Here is a 13,764-nt window from a genome sequence, read left to right as displayed (position 1 = left end):
ATGGTCTTGCAGCCACTGCTGTCAGATTACAGATGTTGTAACCATGACATACACAGAACATGCCTAAAAACTTGTATTCTTTACAAATGCTGAGTTCATGTTCCAGAGGTCAAAATAAAGCTTTGCAAGATTTTATAGATAATAAAATAATCTGCTAAGTACACTAGCTAACAAATATACTGTTAGCAAGTCAGATAGCAGTCTAAACTAACAGGAACTGCTCAATCACATCCCCTTTACACAACATTTCAAGCTTATTATTTTCCTAAAACTGCATTTAAATGTACAAACTGATCCTTGCTCTAAGCTTCCACCCTACAGACTACAATTACCACCTTGCAGTTGTATGCATCCACAAAACTTGTCAAGTTGCATTTACAGTTTGCACCCATGGATGATTCCATGCCCCTCTGGCAGCACAAAAGATCTATACAATCTGCACAGTTTCAAGATGGACATTCAAGATTAATGTCACCAATTCAGTATCTTACCAAATGTCTCCCCCTCTGTTCCTGAGAGATGACAGTGAGTAATGGCCAGAAAGGGGCTTTATACAGAATATTATGATGTCACAGGGAAGTTGACCTTTGACCTTTTAGATATTAAAAGTCATCATTTTATCCTATTAGACATTAGTGTGCAATTTTGTCATAATTACTGTATGAATTCTTGAGTTATGGCCCAACACATGTTTTGTGAGGCCAAGTGACCTTTAACCATCAGCCATTAAATTCTAATCAGGTCATTCTCGAGTCCAAGCAGACATTTGTGCCAAAGTTGAGGAAATTCCCTCAAGGCATTCTTGGGATATGATATTCATGAGAATGAGGCAGACAAGGTCACAGTGACTTTTGAACTTTGACAACCAAAATCTAATCACTTCATTGTTGAGTCCAAGTTGACACTTGGGCCAAATTTGAAGACATTTCCTGAAGGTGTTTTTGAGATACTGCCTTCACGTGACTGGGACTGAGTTTATAAGCACAACCCAAAATCATTTGTCTCTGGCCACAACTATTGCTGGCACAGAGGCATAAAAATTATAAAACAGTTAGGTCAGAGCAGGGCACGACCTTTTTTCATTTTAGTTTTGTCTAAATGTTATTAAAACTGTTTGAGATTATTTTTGTTTTATTCTAACAACATGCATGTCTCTGCTACATATGAACAGCTGTTGATTTTTCCTAGATCTTACTTTTCTTCTACAATTGCACTGAGAAGTGGCACAAGTGAAATGTTACAACGTATCCCACGGGTGGGGTTAAGTGTAATAGGCAGAGGGTTAGTTAGTTATAACTTGCTGGAAAAGTCCGTTGAACACAAATTAATTCAATACAATCCTATCTATATACTATAGGTTGATACAGTTTATGGATTTATATATGATAGATAATCCAAACATCTGTACATCCCTCATCCAACCATCAATGCTTCATAAATGGAAAGATCAACACATAGAAGGATAGTAAGTGGGGCTATTATATTATTTTCTCTTTTCATGTGTAAGATTGATGGATAGATGTACGTAGATACCTATCTCTCCATCTACATCAGGGGATGGATAGGTATCCATACAGATATCCATCCATCTGTTACTCTATCATCCATATTCAATGGTTGGACCCATAGATGTACATAGACTGGGTAACCTTGATCCACATCTCAAAATATGAGTGTTGAATGTATGAATATTGACAAGACTGTGAAACTGTGTATCAATAAGATACCTGACAAATTAAAAATACAAAGTATATCTCATTTAATCAAGGGCATTAGTTCAAAATGAACATAAGTTTAAAGTGCAAAAAAAGAGAAAATGTGCTATGGGTGACTTAGTTGTTACACTAACTAACCCCACTATGTGGAAATTTTATCAAGCCTAGCTAACACTTGCTGAGAGTTGGTTACATAGTTCAAAACTGAGCTATGTTTTAGTCTTTGTTACTGAACTGTGCTGAAACATGTCCAATCTCTGTGGTCAACTGGCTGGAAGCATGAAAGGATTGACCCTGTGGAACCACTTAAAAAGTCTGTGGTGCAATTTACCCCATGTTAGGTTGTGTCCCGCTCTCCCCTATATGTCTGATAAATCTGTATTCTTGTTTTGACTCTGAGACATTATGTAAAAAACAACTAAAACTGATGGTGCCATTAAACTATCAGTCTGTATGTACAGTCAGGTCCATAATTATTTGGAAAATGATATAGTTGTTGTCATTTTGGCTCTGTACACCACCACAATGGGTTTTAAATGAAACAATGAATACCTGCTTAAAGTGCAGACTCTCAGCTTTCATTTAAGGCTTTTTTCAAAAATATAGTATGAACCGTGTAGGAATTACAACCATTTCTTCACACAGTCCCCCGACTCTAAGGGCTCATAAGTATTGGACAAACTAACACAATCATCAATTAAACAATCAGTTTTAATACTTGGTTGCAAATCCTTTACAGTCAATGACTGCCTGAAGTGTTGGACACATAGGCATCATCAGATGCTGGGGTTCTTCCCTGGTGATGCTCTGCCAGCCCTTTACTGCAGCCGTCTGCACTTCCTGCTTGTGTTTTGGCTTCAGCAAGAGAAACACATGCTCAGTTGGATTCAGGTCAGATGATATGACTTGGCCATTGCAGAACATTCCACTTCTTTGCCTTCAAAATGTCTTTGGTTGCTTTTGCAGTATGCTTCAGGTCAATGTCCATCTGCACTGTGAAGCATCGTCCAATGAGTTTTGAAGCATTTAGTTGAATCTGAGCAGATAATGGTGCCCCAAACACTTCAGACTTCATCCTGCTGCTCTTGTAAGCAAGACAAGACTTCACTAGAATAAATACAGAGGGTTTATCACAAGATGCAAACCATTGGTTAGCCTTAAAAATGGAAGGCCAGATTAGAGTTTGTCACAAAACCATCTAAAAAGCCTGCACAGTTGTGGAACAGCATACTATGGACAGATAAAACAAAGATCAACTACCAGAATGATGGGAAGACAAGAGAAAGAAGAAGGGAAGGAACTGTTCATGATCCAAAGCACACCACCTCATCAGTGAAGCATGGTGGAGGTACTGTTATGTCATGGCCATGCATAGCTGCCAGTGGAACTGGTTCTCTTGTATTTACTGATGATGTGACTGCTGACAAGAGCAGCAGGATGAAGTCTGAAGTGTTTGGGGCACCATTATCTGCTCAGATTCAACCAAATGCTTCAAAACTCATTGGACAATGCTTCACAGTGCAGATGGACATTGACCTGAAGCAAACTGCAAAAGCAACCAAAGACATTTTGAAGGCAAAGAAGTGGAATGTTCTGCAATGGCCAAGTCATATCATCTGACCTGAATCCAACTGAGCATGCGTTTCTCTTGCTGAAGCCAAAACTGAGGACAAAACACCCAAAACACAAGCAGGAAGTGCAGACGGCTGCAGTAAAGGGCTGGCAGAGCATCACCAGGGAAGAACCCCAGCATCTGATGATGTCTATGTGTCCAACACTTCAGGCAGTCATTGACTGTAAAGGATTTGCAACCAAGTATTAAAACTGATTGTTTAATTGATGATTATGTTAGTTTGTCCAAATACTTATGAGCCCTTAGAGTCGGGGGACTGTGTGAAGAAATGGTTGTAATTCCTACACGGTTCATACTACATTTTTGAAAAAAGCCTTAAATGAAAGCTGAGAGTCTGCACTTTAAGCAGGTATTCATTGTTTCATTTAAAACCCATTGTGGTGGTGTACAGAGCCAAAATGACGACAACTGTATCATTGTCCAAATAATTATGGACCTGACTGTACTTTGATTGCTACATTTTTTAACTTGTCTTGACAAACTAATTCTAACAAAGCAGTGCATTTTTAAATCCTTCCCAGTCCCACAATAAAGACACTTCTTGGTCCTTAAATGAAGCCGAATTTTCTTTTTCTTTATTGGCTCCATCTTGCAACACAGAAAAAAAATCTGATACAATAATTGATCTCAATCATTGTTAAGATGGGAAAGCAAGAGTACACCAGTCTTTGGCACTTTCTATTCTAAACAAACATGCTGCTTACAGAGATAATAATTATTAGTGCATTTTTTTAACTGAATATTTGAAAATACATTTGACAGTGACAATGACTGAAAATCACAGCAAGCAAGTCGCACATGTTGCTATAAAGGAAGGCTGCACCCATCTTTTGGACATTTTCTCAAGTATAAAAAGGTAGAAATGACCCCAGCATATCTGGGGGAGAAAACAGGATTGATCAGTCGGCAGTTATTTGTGTCATTTTCCCAAGAGGTGGCGACATGCTTCTCCATGGATGTGGGTCCACTGTATGGAGCAATGGCTTTTGTGCTTGTGTGCCCATGTCAAAAACAAGTAGATTTCTTGTGCTCTGGTAGATTCTCATACTGGTTCTATCTCACCAAATGATACCCCCAAGACCAGCCTTCAGATCCTCCCTGCTGCTATTTTCTCTAACCGTGTTAGTCTCTCTGCTTCTTCTGTGAAACATCTCGGTATGAATGTTGGACAAAAGAGCACATTGGCAGCTTAAGGGAAAAAAAAAAACACTGATTCTATGGGGCTGCAGCAAAAAACTGGTATTTACAGATGATGATTTATATAGTTGAGACACTTTCTGCTAGGAGACTTCACTGTAGCTGCTTGAAACATCTCAGTTATGCATGGGAATAAAAAAAAAAACAAAACAAAAAAACCCATATGGGTCCAGGAATGCAATGAGGGTATGATCTGGTTCCCCAAATTCTCAAAAAAAAAAAACAAAACCCCAAAACAAAACAAACAAAAAAAAACAAATCAGAAATCAGTGTACAACATATTCAATAAGGCTAAATCAGGTTACAAGACATGAACCACTTGAAATATCTTTGAACACTCTGCGATGGCAGCAGAGCAGAGAAAAAAGCCTTGTATCTTGGGTTTGTCACAGTGGCCACTTCACATAAGGCTTAATAATCCCATATGAGTACAGTATGAACTCTGCATAATGTTGTAAATCAGCCACCAACTCCAACATCTGATCATTACTTCATATGCACAAAAAGATCAATCATTTTGTTTGCTCAAGTAAATATCTTGTTTGCACACATTCACATCAGTGATCTTGTTGATATCTTGCTCACACAAATTCATATCTTGCTTGAACAAGTTAATATCTCGTTACTACAAATTAAAAGGATGATTTTTTGAAGTGGGGTTGTATGGGGTACTTATCAAAAGACAGTATATTACATACAGTAGATGTCAGTCGGCACACCCCAAGTTTGGAGAAGCTGGCTTGAGTCCATCATGGAAGCTAAGCAATTTACTGCTGTGAAGGGGTCAGCAACAAAACATATTTTAGCCACCTAAAAAAAAGTTCCACCTACAACAACAGTATCAGTTTAAATGTGCACTATATTAGAATATTTTCACTGCTTTACCTGAATGGCAGACAGTGATTTCCAATGGGAAAATGAAGCCTTATATGCCAGACTTTACTGAGAAAAACAGTGATTTTACATTACTGAACACAGGAGCTGCTGGTCTACCGCTGCCTCGATCAGTTAGTTGGTTTGTGTTATTGTGTGACTTTGGTGTTTAGAAGGCTCAGATCAGATTCACCAAAGTCACACAATAACACAAACTAACCAATCGAACAAGTTCTAGACCAGCCACTCCTGTCTTCAGTGAGCTAAAGTTACTGTTTTTATCAATGGAGTCTGGTGGCTAGGGAACTGAAGCCGTTAACGGCTTCCCCCTTGAAATGGGCTGACAGAAAGGTAAAGCAGTGAAACTGTTCTAAATATAGTGCACATTTAAACTTATACTGTTTTTTTTTTTTTTTTAGGTGGCTAAAATATGTTTTGTTGCTGACCCTTCCACAGCAGTAGATTGCTTAGCTTCTGTCACACTGTGTCAACTGGGGGTGTGCTGACTGACATCTACTGTATGTAATACACTAACTATGGATAAGTACCCCATACAACCCAAGTTCAAATAATCCAAATTAACCCTTTAAATCTTGTTAAATCTTAATCCCACAAATCAGTATGTTGTTCATATGAGCTATCTTGTTTACACTTATCTTGTCCACACAACTTCATATCTTGTTCCTAAAAGTTATATGTTGTTTTCATCTCATTTGCACAGGTTATCTTGCTCATAGATGTTATCTGGTTTAAACAAATTTATATCTTGCTCACACAAGTTCTCATCTTTCTTTCACAAATTGTCTCCTTTGCACAAATAAATATCTGTTTACACAATTCAATGTGTACATATAAATGTATATCTTATTTGCACAAGGTATCTTGTGCACGTAAGATTTCTCACTAAGATCTTTCAGGACTTCAGGGGCTCTGTCACTGATACACCCATCACATTATGTGAAGCAGGAAAAGCCATTTTCATCATACAGAATCAATTCATGCTATTGCACCATGCTCCATATGCTGCTGGGTAGCTGATGTCAAATTAAGAACATGAAATAAATAAAAAAACATATCTATACACACACACACACACCCCCACGATGCACAATTCTGTGTAAGGAGTCCGTGAGGGAGTACAAGCAAACTGAAACTCATCCTTTTTTTTTCTGCACTAATGACCCCACTGGTGCTACATAATAAATTAACTGGTTGTGTACATGGCGCTGTTTTAAATATGAAGCACAGAAGACATCACTACAGCATACGGGCTCAACAGAAGCTAAAAGTTATCTGGTTTATTTATTTGATTCTTTAATAGTGATAAATGTGAGCAGAGTCCAGTGTCACTTCACTGTCTGGGGTTATTTTCCATTCAGTAATGCTTTTTTTGAGCCATTTGGCCACATATTTAATATTTTCATGGATTCTGAGTTCAGGGAACACACTATACAATAAGATGTTAGAAACATATTAACATGAATTTTTGAGATTACAAACTTGTCAACTTGCAATATTTGACAGTTTAAATGATTACTTCTTCTGTCCTGATAGATGATGTCCAAGCATGTTTTTACTGTAATTTCTTTGTAAAGTAAAAAATCATGATTGATGCAGCAGTCTCCATCAACAGTACTGTTTTAGAGCACCACTGGCTACAAAGCACAAGGATTTCTAATTCCGCCACACATGTAAATGAACATGTTATTGCAGCCTATTCAACATGTTTTGGAAATCAGTCAACATATTTGACACATTTCAGGCAGAGGCTGTTAAAAAAGTGACGGCAGATGAAAAGTCCCGACAGGAAAATGTTTAAAATCACTGACTCACACAACTTTTACTCTTTGTAAAAAAGAAGGTCACCAGTGTGAAGGGCTGGCATGAAGAACAATCACATGGAAGGATTTTCTTTTTTTTCCCCCTAAAGCACAACAGACAAGATCATAACAATATTTAAGTTCATAAAGTGCAAGCCCATAATATCTTAAACATCATAACTGTCAACACAAGGGAATGTGGAGGTTGATATTACAGTGAAAAGAGAAGAAAACGTAGAAACGGCTCACTTTCCCAGACTAATGTAAAATGGAGAAAACAGCGGTAGTTTCCCTCTGCCTCTCTTCAAGTCCTCGGAAAGTTGGAATGTAACATGTTTAGAAAAAATGGCCAAAGAACAAACTGGCCTCATTAACATTTCACTCCTCCTTAACTTCAATTTCATATTTCATTACACATTTTATAGACTTACTAAATACTGAACAAACACATCTGTGCCAAAACATTGCTTACATTATCTGTACACATACTCTAACAATGTCAATAAATATAATTAACACTAAAAAATAGTGTTCCTCTTATCATTTCTGTCAATTCAAAAATCTCAACCCCCAACCAGTTGGCTTGGCTACTTCCTGCATCACTGCATCATTTATACATTTTTTTAAGGGCAGTTAACTGTCAGCTGGTTTAAGTATCAGCATCACTACAGCAGTCTGCAATCACCCCCTGCTGGTGTCAGAAGTAAATCCCCAATAACAAACACTTAAACTTTTTATTTGGTTGATGTTTTGATGTGGAGCATATTTTAAAACGTATGAAACTGTCCAAACAGAAATTTGAGGCCTGAAGCACAGGAGCTACAGTAGTCCTGGAGAAAAGAAACTACGTATTTAGCTTTTAGCTTTTCTAAGACCCTTTTTAGAAATGGGGCTATAAAAAAACAAACAATTTTTAAAGGGTAGGGTACATAGCACACAGATCTGGCACTAAAAGGTGGAACTAAAAACACTGCAGTCCGTTGATTGGTCACTAGTGGATGGTTGCCCTTGCTCAGGGCTGAGTTGTGGCTGTTTTTGAGGCTTATGTACCCACTGTTCATACTGTGGCAAGTTTAACACATATTAATGAACTACAAAATAACAGGATGTTTTGCTGCCTCTCGCAACAGCTGTAGTCTGAGAAATTAAATAACTTAATTCACTGGGCAGACTGATGGCAACAGTTAAGGTGGAACATTTACTTGTAATGTTACTCACACAGTCTTTGTAATGTTACCAAGACTGTGGCAATACCTCACGGACAGCCTGTCACTCAAGTGGCCCCGCTCCTAAATATGCTTAACTTTGGGCCTTAATAAAATGTAAATGATGGATGGTTTATTTCTCCTACCTTTGTACTTTTTAACATGTTTTATACTGTGATAATTACTGAAATTGAATACAATTACACCAACAGCAAATAAGCTGTTATTAGTAATGGTCATTACCAAAAAATTTTTTAGCTCCCTGCAGTCTGTCACTTTATTTAGGTTTTGTAGTGAAATGAGAAGGTATCATTAGATAACGTTGTTTCATTTTAACATGAAGCCTCTATTCCTCGTCCATTGCAGAGCTTTCAAAGCAATTAACAGGAATAAATAGAAACAGGGCATACAATAAAAGTTCAAGTCCAAACAGTGCAACATGACACTCATGGCCAGTTACGATGCCTCTTTTGTCAGCTTCAAATCAAAAATGTTACCAAAACTGGAAATCAACCCAACTCTACTCTTTAGTAGGAGCCAATGGGCTTGACGGACAGGTAGTTTAGGGAGAAGTACCGACAGATGGACTAATGCACTGTTGATTTTTGTCTTTGGTCTTATAATAATACGGATAAAAATCTAGTATTACTGCCCTGCAGTTGTATACCTCCGCGCACCAGTCAAGTTTCTCTTACAGTTTATATCCATGACTGTAAAAACATGGATGCTTCACACCCATTATCTCCTCAACAGCACAGAGGATCTATACAATCAGCACAGTTTGAAGGTGGGCACCCAAGATTAGTGTCACCAATTAAGTATATCAGTATTCAGTATCTGAGGAATTGCCAGTCTGTTAGATTATGAAATATCTTGCATGCAAACTAACATCTTTGTCTAGATATGGCACTAAAGGTCAACGGGCAAATTTTGTCAAAATTTGTATTCATTATTTGGGGACCATGGACAGGCACAGGAAAGTGTGGAAATCTGGTCAGTTTTGGAGAGTCCTCATCTTGACCAAATGTCTGAGCAGTTGTCAAAATCTTTTAAAAATCTAGTTTTCAGCAAATCAGTGATTTTCTAGGATTTCAGAGGGTATTTGAAATATCATTCTGAAGGTCAAAGTATTGCACGGAAACATGCTAACAGACACTGCCATGTGGGCATCTCTGCTAGTGGTACAAAAATGAAGATTACAGTGGTGCCTTTTACTGTTAACTACTCAGAAACCCACATACCCTCTGATCAATCCAGCAACATGAAACTGACTAAAATATAAAATCAATAAATTGTTTGAATGTTGAATGAATGTTGTGCAAACCACTGATTTAGTCTCAAATTAAGAAATTATATGTTGATTGTGGAAATTCCATCAACAAGTACATCTTCTCTCCACCAACCACATCTCTTAATTCTGCAATCAGCTGTGATGAGTGTGGAAAGAAATGTTGGTACTGTGAGACATCATGGGGGATTTATTTCTGGCACCAGTCTGGCAGAGGACTACTGATGTCCACTGAAATGCTACTTTATACTGCAGAACAAAACTCAAACCAACATTACATGAAGTGTTTGAAAACACAATGACAATGTCTCTGGAAGTGCTGGCTGGCGTATGCTATTTTAAAAGCTAAGCTCAAGCGTTCTAGAGTCTGATACTTGGACTCACTGCAGAATGATTCTTATTACATTTGTGAGTTCTGGGAAATTTTTAGAGTTGAACGTGGAGACTAAAATGACTGGGAGACAGAGGGATGAATGATGATAAAGGTCCTGGGTTGTATTAGCTTCCTCTCCTCTCTTGTTACTGAATTTGATTTTTTTATGGTGTCAGTAACTGACAAAGACAGCAGCTTCTGTACCCTTCAAGCAGTGGATTAATGGTAAAAACAAAACCCATCTGGCGGGAAAGCAACTTGTCTGCAGGAGAAAGATGACTGGTGGTAAAAATATTATTCTATTCAAGCAACTGGTGGGTAACATGATAATTTTGTCAGCACTTAGACAGATTTGGTGTCATTTAAGACCCAGACATACTAAACCAACTTCAGAGAACTATTGGCACCAAAAGCCCCCTGCTGCATCTCCTCATGTTGCCTGTGCCTCACACAAAAAGTTGCACATGAACACACTGCAAAGACCACAGCCGATGGCCAACCAGCACATATGTTCTGCATCAGAGGAAATAACTCCACACAGGAAGATGGCGTTAGTTCATCATTCAAAGAGGGAAACCGGAAGACCGTCTTGACTCTAGTTAGCCAGTTACAGGGTTCCCACACATTTTTACCAGTGAATATTTAAAACTTTTCCATAACTTTTGAAAAATATTTTACGCCACGTTCATGTTTTTGGCCCATACAGGCGATTCACCAAAACTGAGGGACGCACCTCTTTTTGGGGCATAGAGAACTGAGGGTCCTGTGGATGTCACGTTCATTAGTGAACAACAACACAAGCCATCAGGAAACGTTTCTGCTTAAGAGCTCATTGGCTAAATTTTGGAACAAGTTTGTTTTGGTCTAACTCCCTCTCGACTTTAGCTCTTTGTTTACTTTCCTCACCTCTGTTTCTTTTCTCATGCTTTGAGCTCAACTACCAACAAGAATGAGTACATTCACCTATGGGCTCCGCTGTGCCGACACCGATTCAACATGTTCAGTCAGCTGAAACAACACAGACAAAGGCCGACAGTGTGGAAGCGATTTTCAGCTGATTTAGCATCTTAAATTGGAATAAGGACACAGCCCCTGCACATGGGGGGCCTAGTTCTTGATGCGCTTAACTGGTTAACTAGTGTCAAGCCGGTCTTCCGATGGAGTGCCCATGAGTTCACCTGATGGAGCGGGCACCCCATATGTGGGGTCTGTGTCCTTGACGCAGCTGCTGCAAGTTCAATTCCATCTCTGGCCCTTTGCTGCGTGTCATCCCCTCTCTCCTCCCATTACAAGCTAGGCTTTCCTATCTATGTAAGGTCACCTCCCTCCAAAAAAGAACAATTTCCAATTTCCCTTTTTAAACGATGATTACAGACTACGGCTGTCTGCTGGTGTGGAGAGTTATGTTCTCTCACACAGGTGCAGAACATAAATGCTGTTTTAACGTTGGCAGCAGCCTTGTAGGCCAAGACACAGGTGACGTGAGGCGACAGAACAGTCAGCTTTAATTGCTGCGGTGGGTTTGGTGTGCCTAGGCCTTAAGTAATAAACGGACTGGAGCATGCTGTTAGTGAAAAAACGTTGGTGTGCACATCACGCTACCTTCCTTCATCTCTTCTATTAACAAATTAGATTGTCTTTTGTTGACACAGCTACAAATGTGCAGGCCCCTGTAAAACATGCACAGGCTCCATTTACTTCCCAACCCCGTGCCATTTTAAATTCTACAACCCTTTTTAAAGCCTTGAAGCTGGTGGCTGTTCTCCGTGACTAAAACAGCATAATGGGTACATTTCTTTGCCTTTTTGCATGCAAACACAGCACAGTGATATGGGAAAGCAATAACGGCCACTTTCATAAACGCACAAAGCCAAAACAATGGTCGATTAAAGGTACTGGATGGATTGCTGGTTAATGCCACAAAGTGGTGTGATATCTTTACAACTAATAAGACCTATAAACAAACATGACCTCATGCACCTCAGCCTGCTACAACTTGAGCTGTTAAACTGCAAGCACTGTTTGGCAAATACCATTTATAACACTTTTGGTGAACTCTTTCAAATTCCAACCCAGTGTGCGAATTATGTGCTAACATTATGTTTGTTTTGAATACTTACTGATGCTTAGCACTGTGTTCTCTCTCTCTGTGTTCACCACACTGCTTTGATAGATAGATAAGGTCACACCTGGAAGCTGCCCAGGATTTCTCCATTCTCTATCCTTAAGGCTCACACAACCTGCACTCTAATAAACAATGATAAATATCATAAAAAAAAAAAAACACAAAACCAAGACTGACGACAAATATCTGATATGAAGAATACAGTTTGGGGCTGCAGCTGTTGCATTTGGATGGGGACTGGTGAGTAAAAATGTTATCTGCAGCGTCTCACTTGTTTGTTACTCTTATGTCTTACGTGATACTTATATTTATGAGGCAACCCGCTGACACTCAAAATGGGGAATTGATTCTATATTAAACTCTCTGACTTATCTATGTGAACAATTTAATGTTGCACTATATTTGCTTCCACAGGTAACAGTTAAATGCAGGACATGAATGTGTATGTGCAGAATCAGTTTTTTTCTTTACCTGTAAAAAACAAGAACAAAAAACAAAAACAGAGAGACAACTGTGAGGGCTCTGGCAGTTGAGTCTGTATGTACACGTATGCCATTTTGCCCTGTGTGGAAATGTTAGTAGGCTTCCAGTGGATCATCCCAAAATAGGCTCTGCACATCCAGCATGGTCGCCAGCTCCAAAATATGCTTCTGTAGAAGGCTACTCTCAACTGTGTCCTGTTTAGGGAGCTCAGGGTACGACTCTGGGAAGCTCTGGGACTCCTGCAAACACAACATCAAACACCTCTGACTCTGGCATATATGACAAAAAAAACATGCTTTAAAGAAATACTATTAATTCAAAAAAGTTTTTTTCTATCATCACTGGCTCACATGAATAGTTCAGTGCTTCGCTGTGGATGGAGGTCTTTTAAGCCCCGTTTCCACCCAAAGATTCTGGTACGGTACGGTACGGTACGGTACAGTTCAGTTCGGTACGCATTTTTTTCCCGTTTCCACTGTGAAAAGTTGTGGATGGTACCAATGGAACCATTCCTAACCGTCCACATTTTTGGGCATTTCTCTGTTAGGGTACCTAGCACACAGATCTGACAATAAAATGTGGAACTAAAGACACTGCAGTCCATTGATTGGTCTGTAGAAAATGGTCATTCTTGTTCAGGGCTGGGTTATGGCTGGTTTTGAGGCTTATGTAACCACTTTTCATATCATGGCAAGTCATACATACATTAGTAAACTACAACTATAAAATGAAAGGATGTTTTGCTGCCTCTCGCAGCAGCTGTAGTCTAAGAAAAAATAACTTAATTCACTGGGCTGACTGCTGGCAACTTTTAAGGTGGAACATTTAAATTTACAGGGCTTTAATGGCTCATTTTAAAACAGTTCATGCAGCATGGCTTGGTCGCAAGGGAGAAAGCCCCAAACATGCTGGAAATGCTGCCCCGGAAACTTCAGTCAAGTGTACTACAGGTAAAACTTGCACATTTGGCTGGATTTTTCATCACAGACCTTCCTAGAGGCTGATTCCAAGAGAGGAAGAAAAGTGATGTTTGTGTGCCGCACCTTAGCCTG

At 39.1% G+C, this 13,764-nt stretch overlaps 1 protein-coding gene across 1 annotated transcript in view; it reads right to left on the bottom strand.

The window, feature by feature from the left end:
- Positions 1 to 5,902: 5,902 nt before the first annotated feature.
- The window catches only part of scai (suppressor of cancer cell invasion), a 49,440-nt gene continuing 41,578 nt past the window's right edge, over positions 5,903 to 13,764 (bottom strand). Inside the window, exon 17 of the mRNA XM_049604050.1 lies at positions 5,903 to 12,951. Coding sequence (XP_049460007.1) covers positions 12,805 to 12,951 — 147 coding nt within the window. The 3' untranslated portion in view covers positions 5,903 to 12,804. The remainder of the gene's footprint in view (positions 12,952 to 13,764) is intronic.

The sequence above is a fragment of the Epinephelus fuscoguttatus genome, linkage group LG18 (assembly GCF_011397635.1).
Source record: "Epinephelus fuscoguttatus linkage group LG18, E.fuscoguttatus.final_Chr_v1".
Lineage (NCBI taxonomy): Eukaryota > Metazoa > Chordata > Actinopteri > Perciformes > Serranidae > Epinephelus > Epinephelus fuscoguttatus.
Note: the sequence above shows the minus strand (reverse complement) of the source record. Positions and strands in the feature narration are given on the sequence as shown.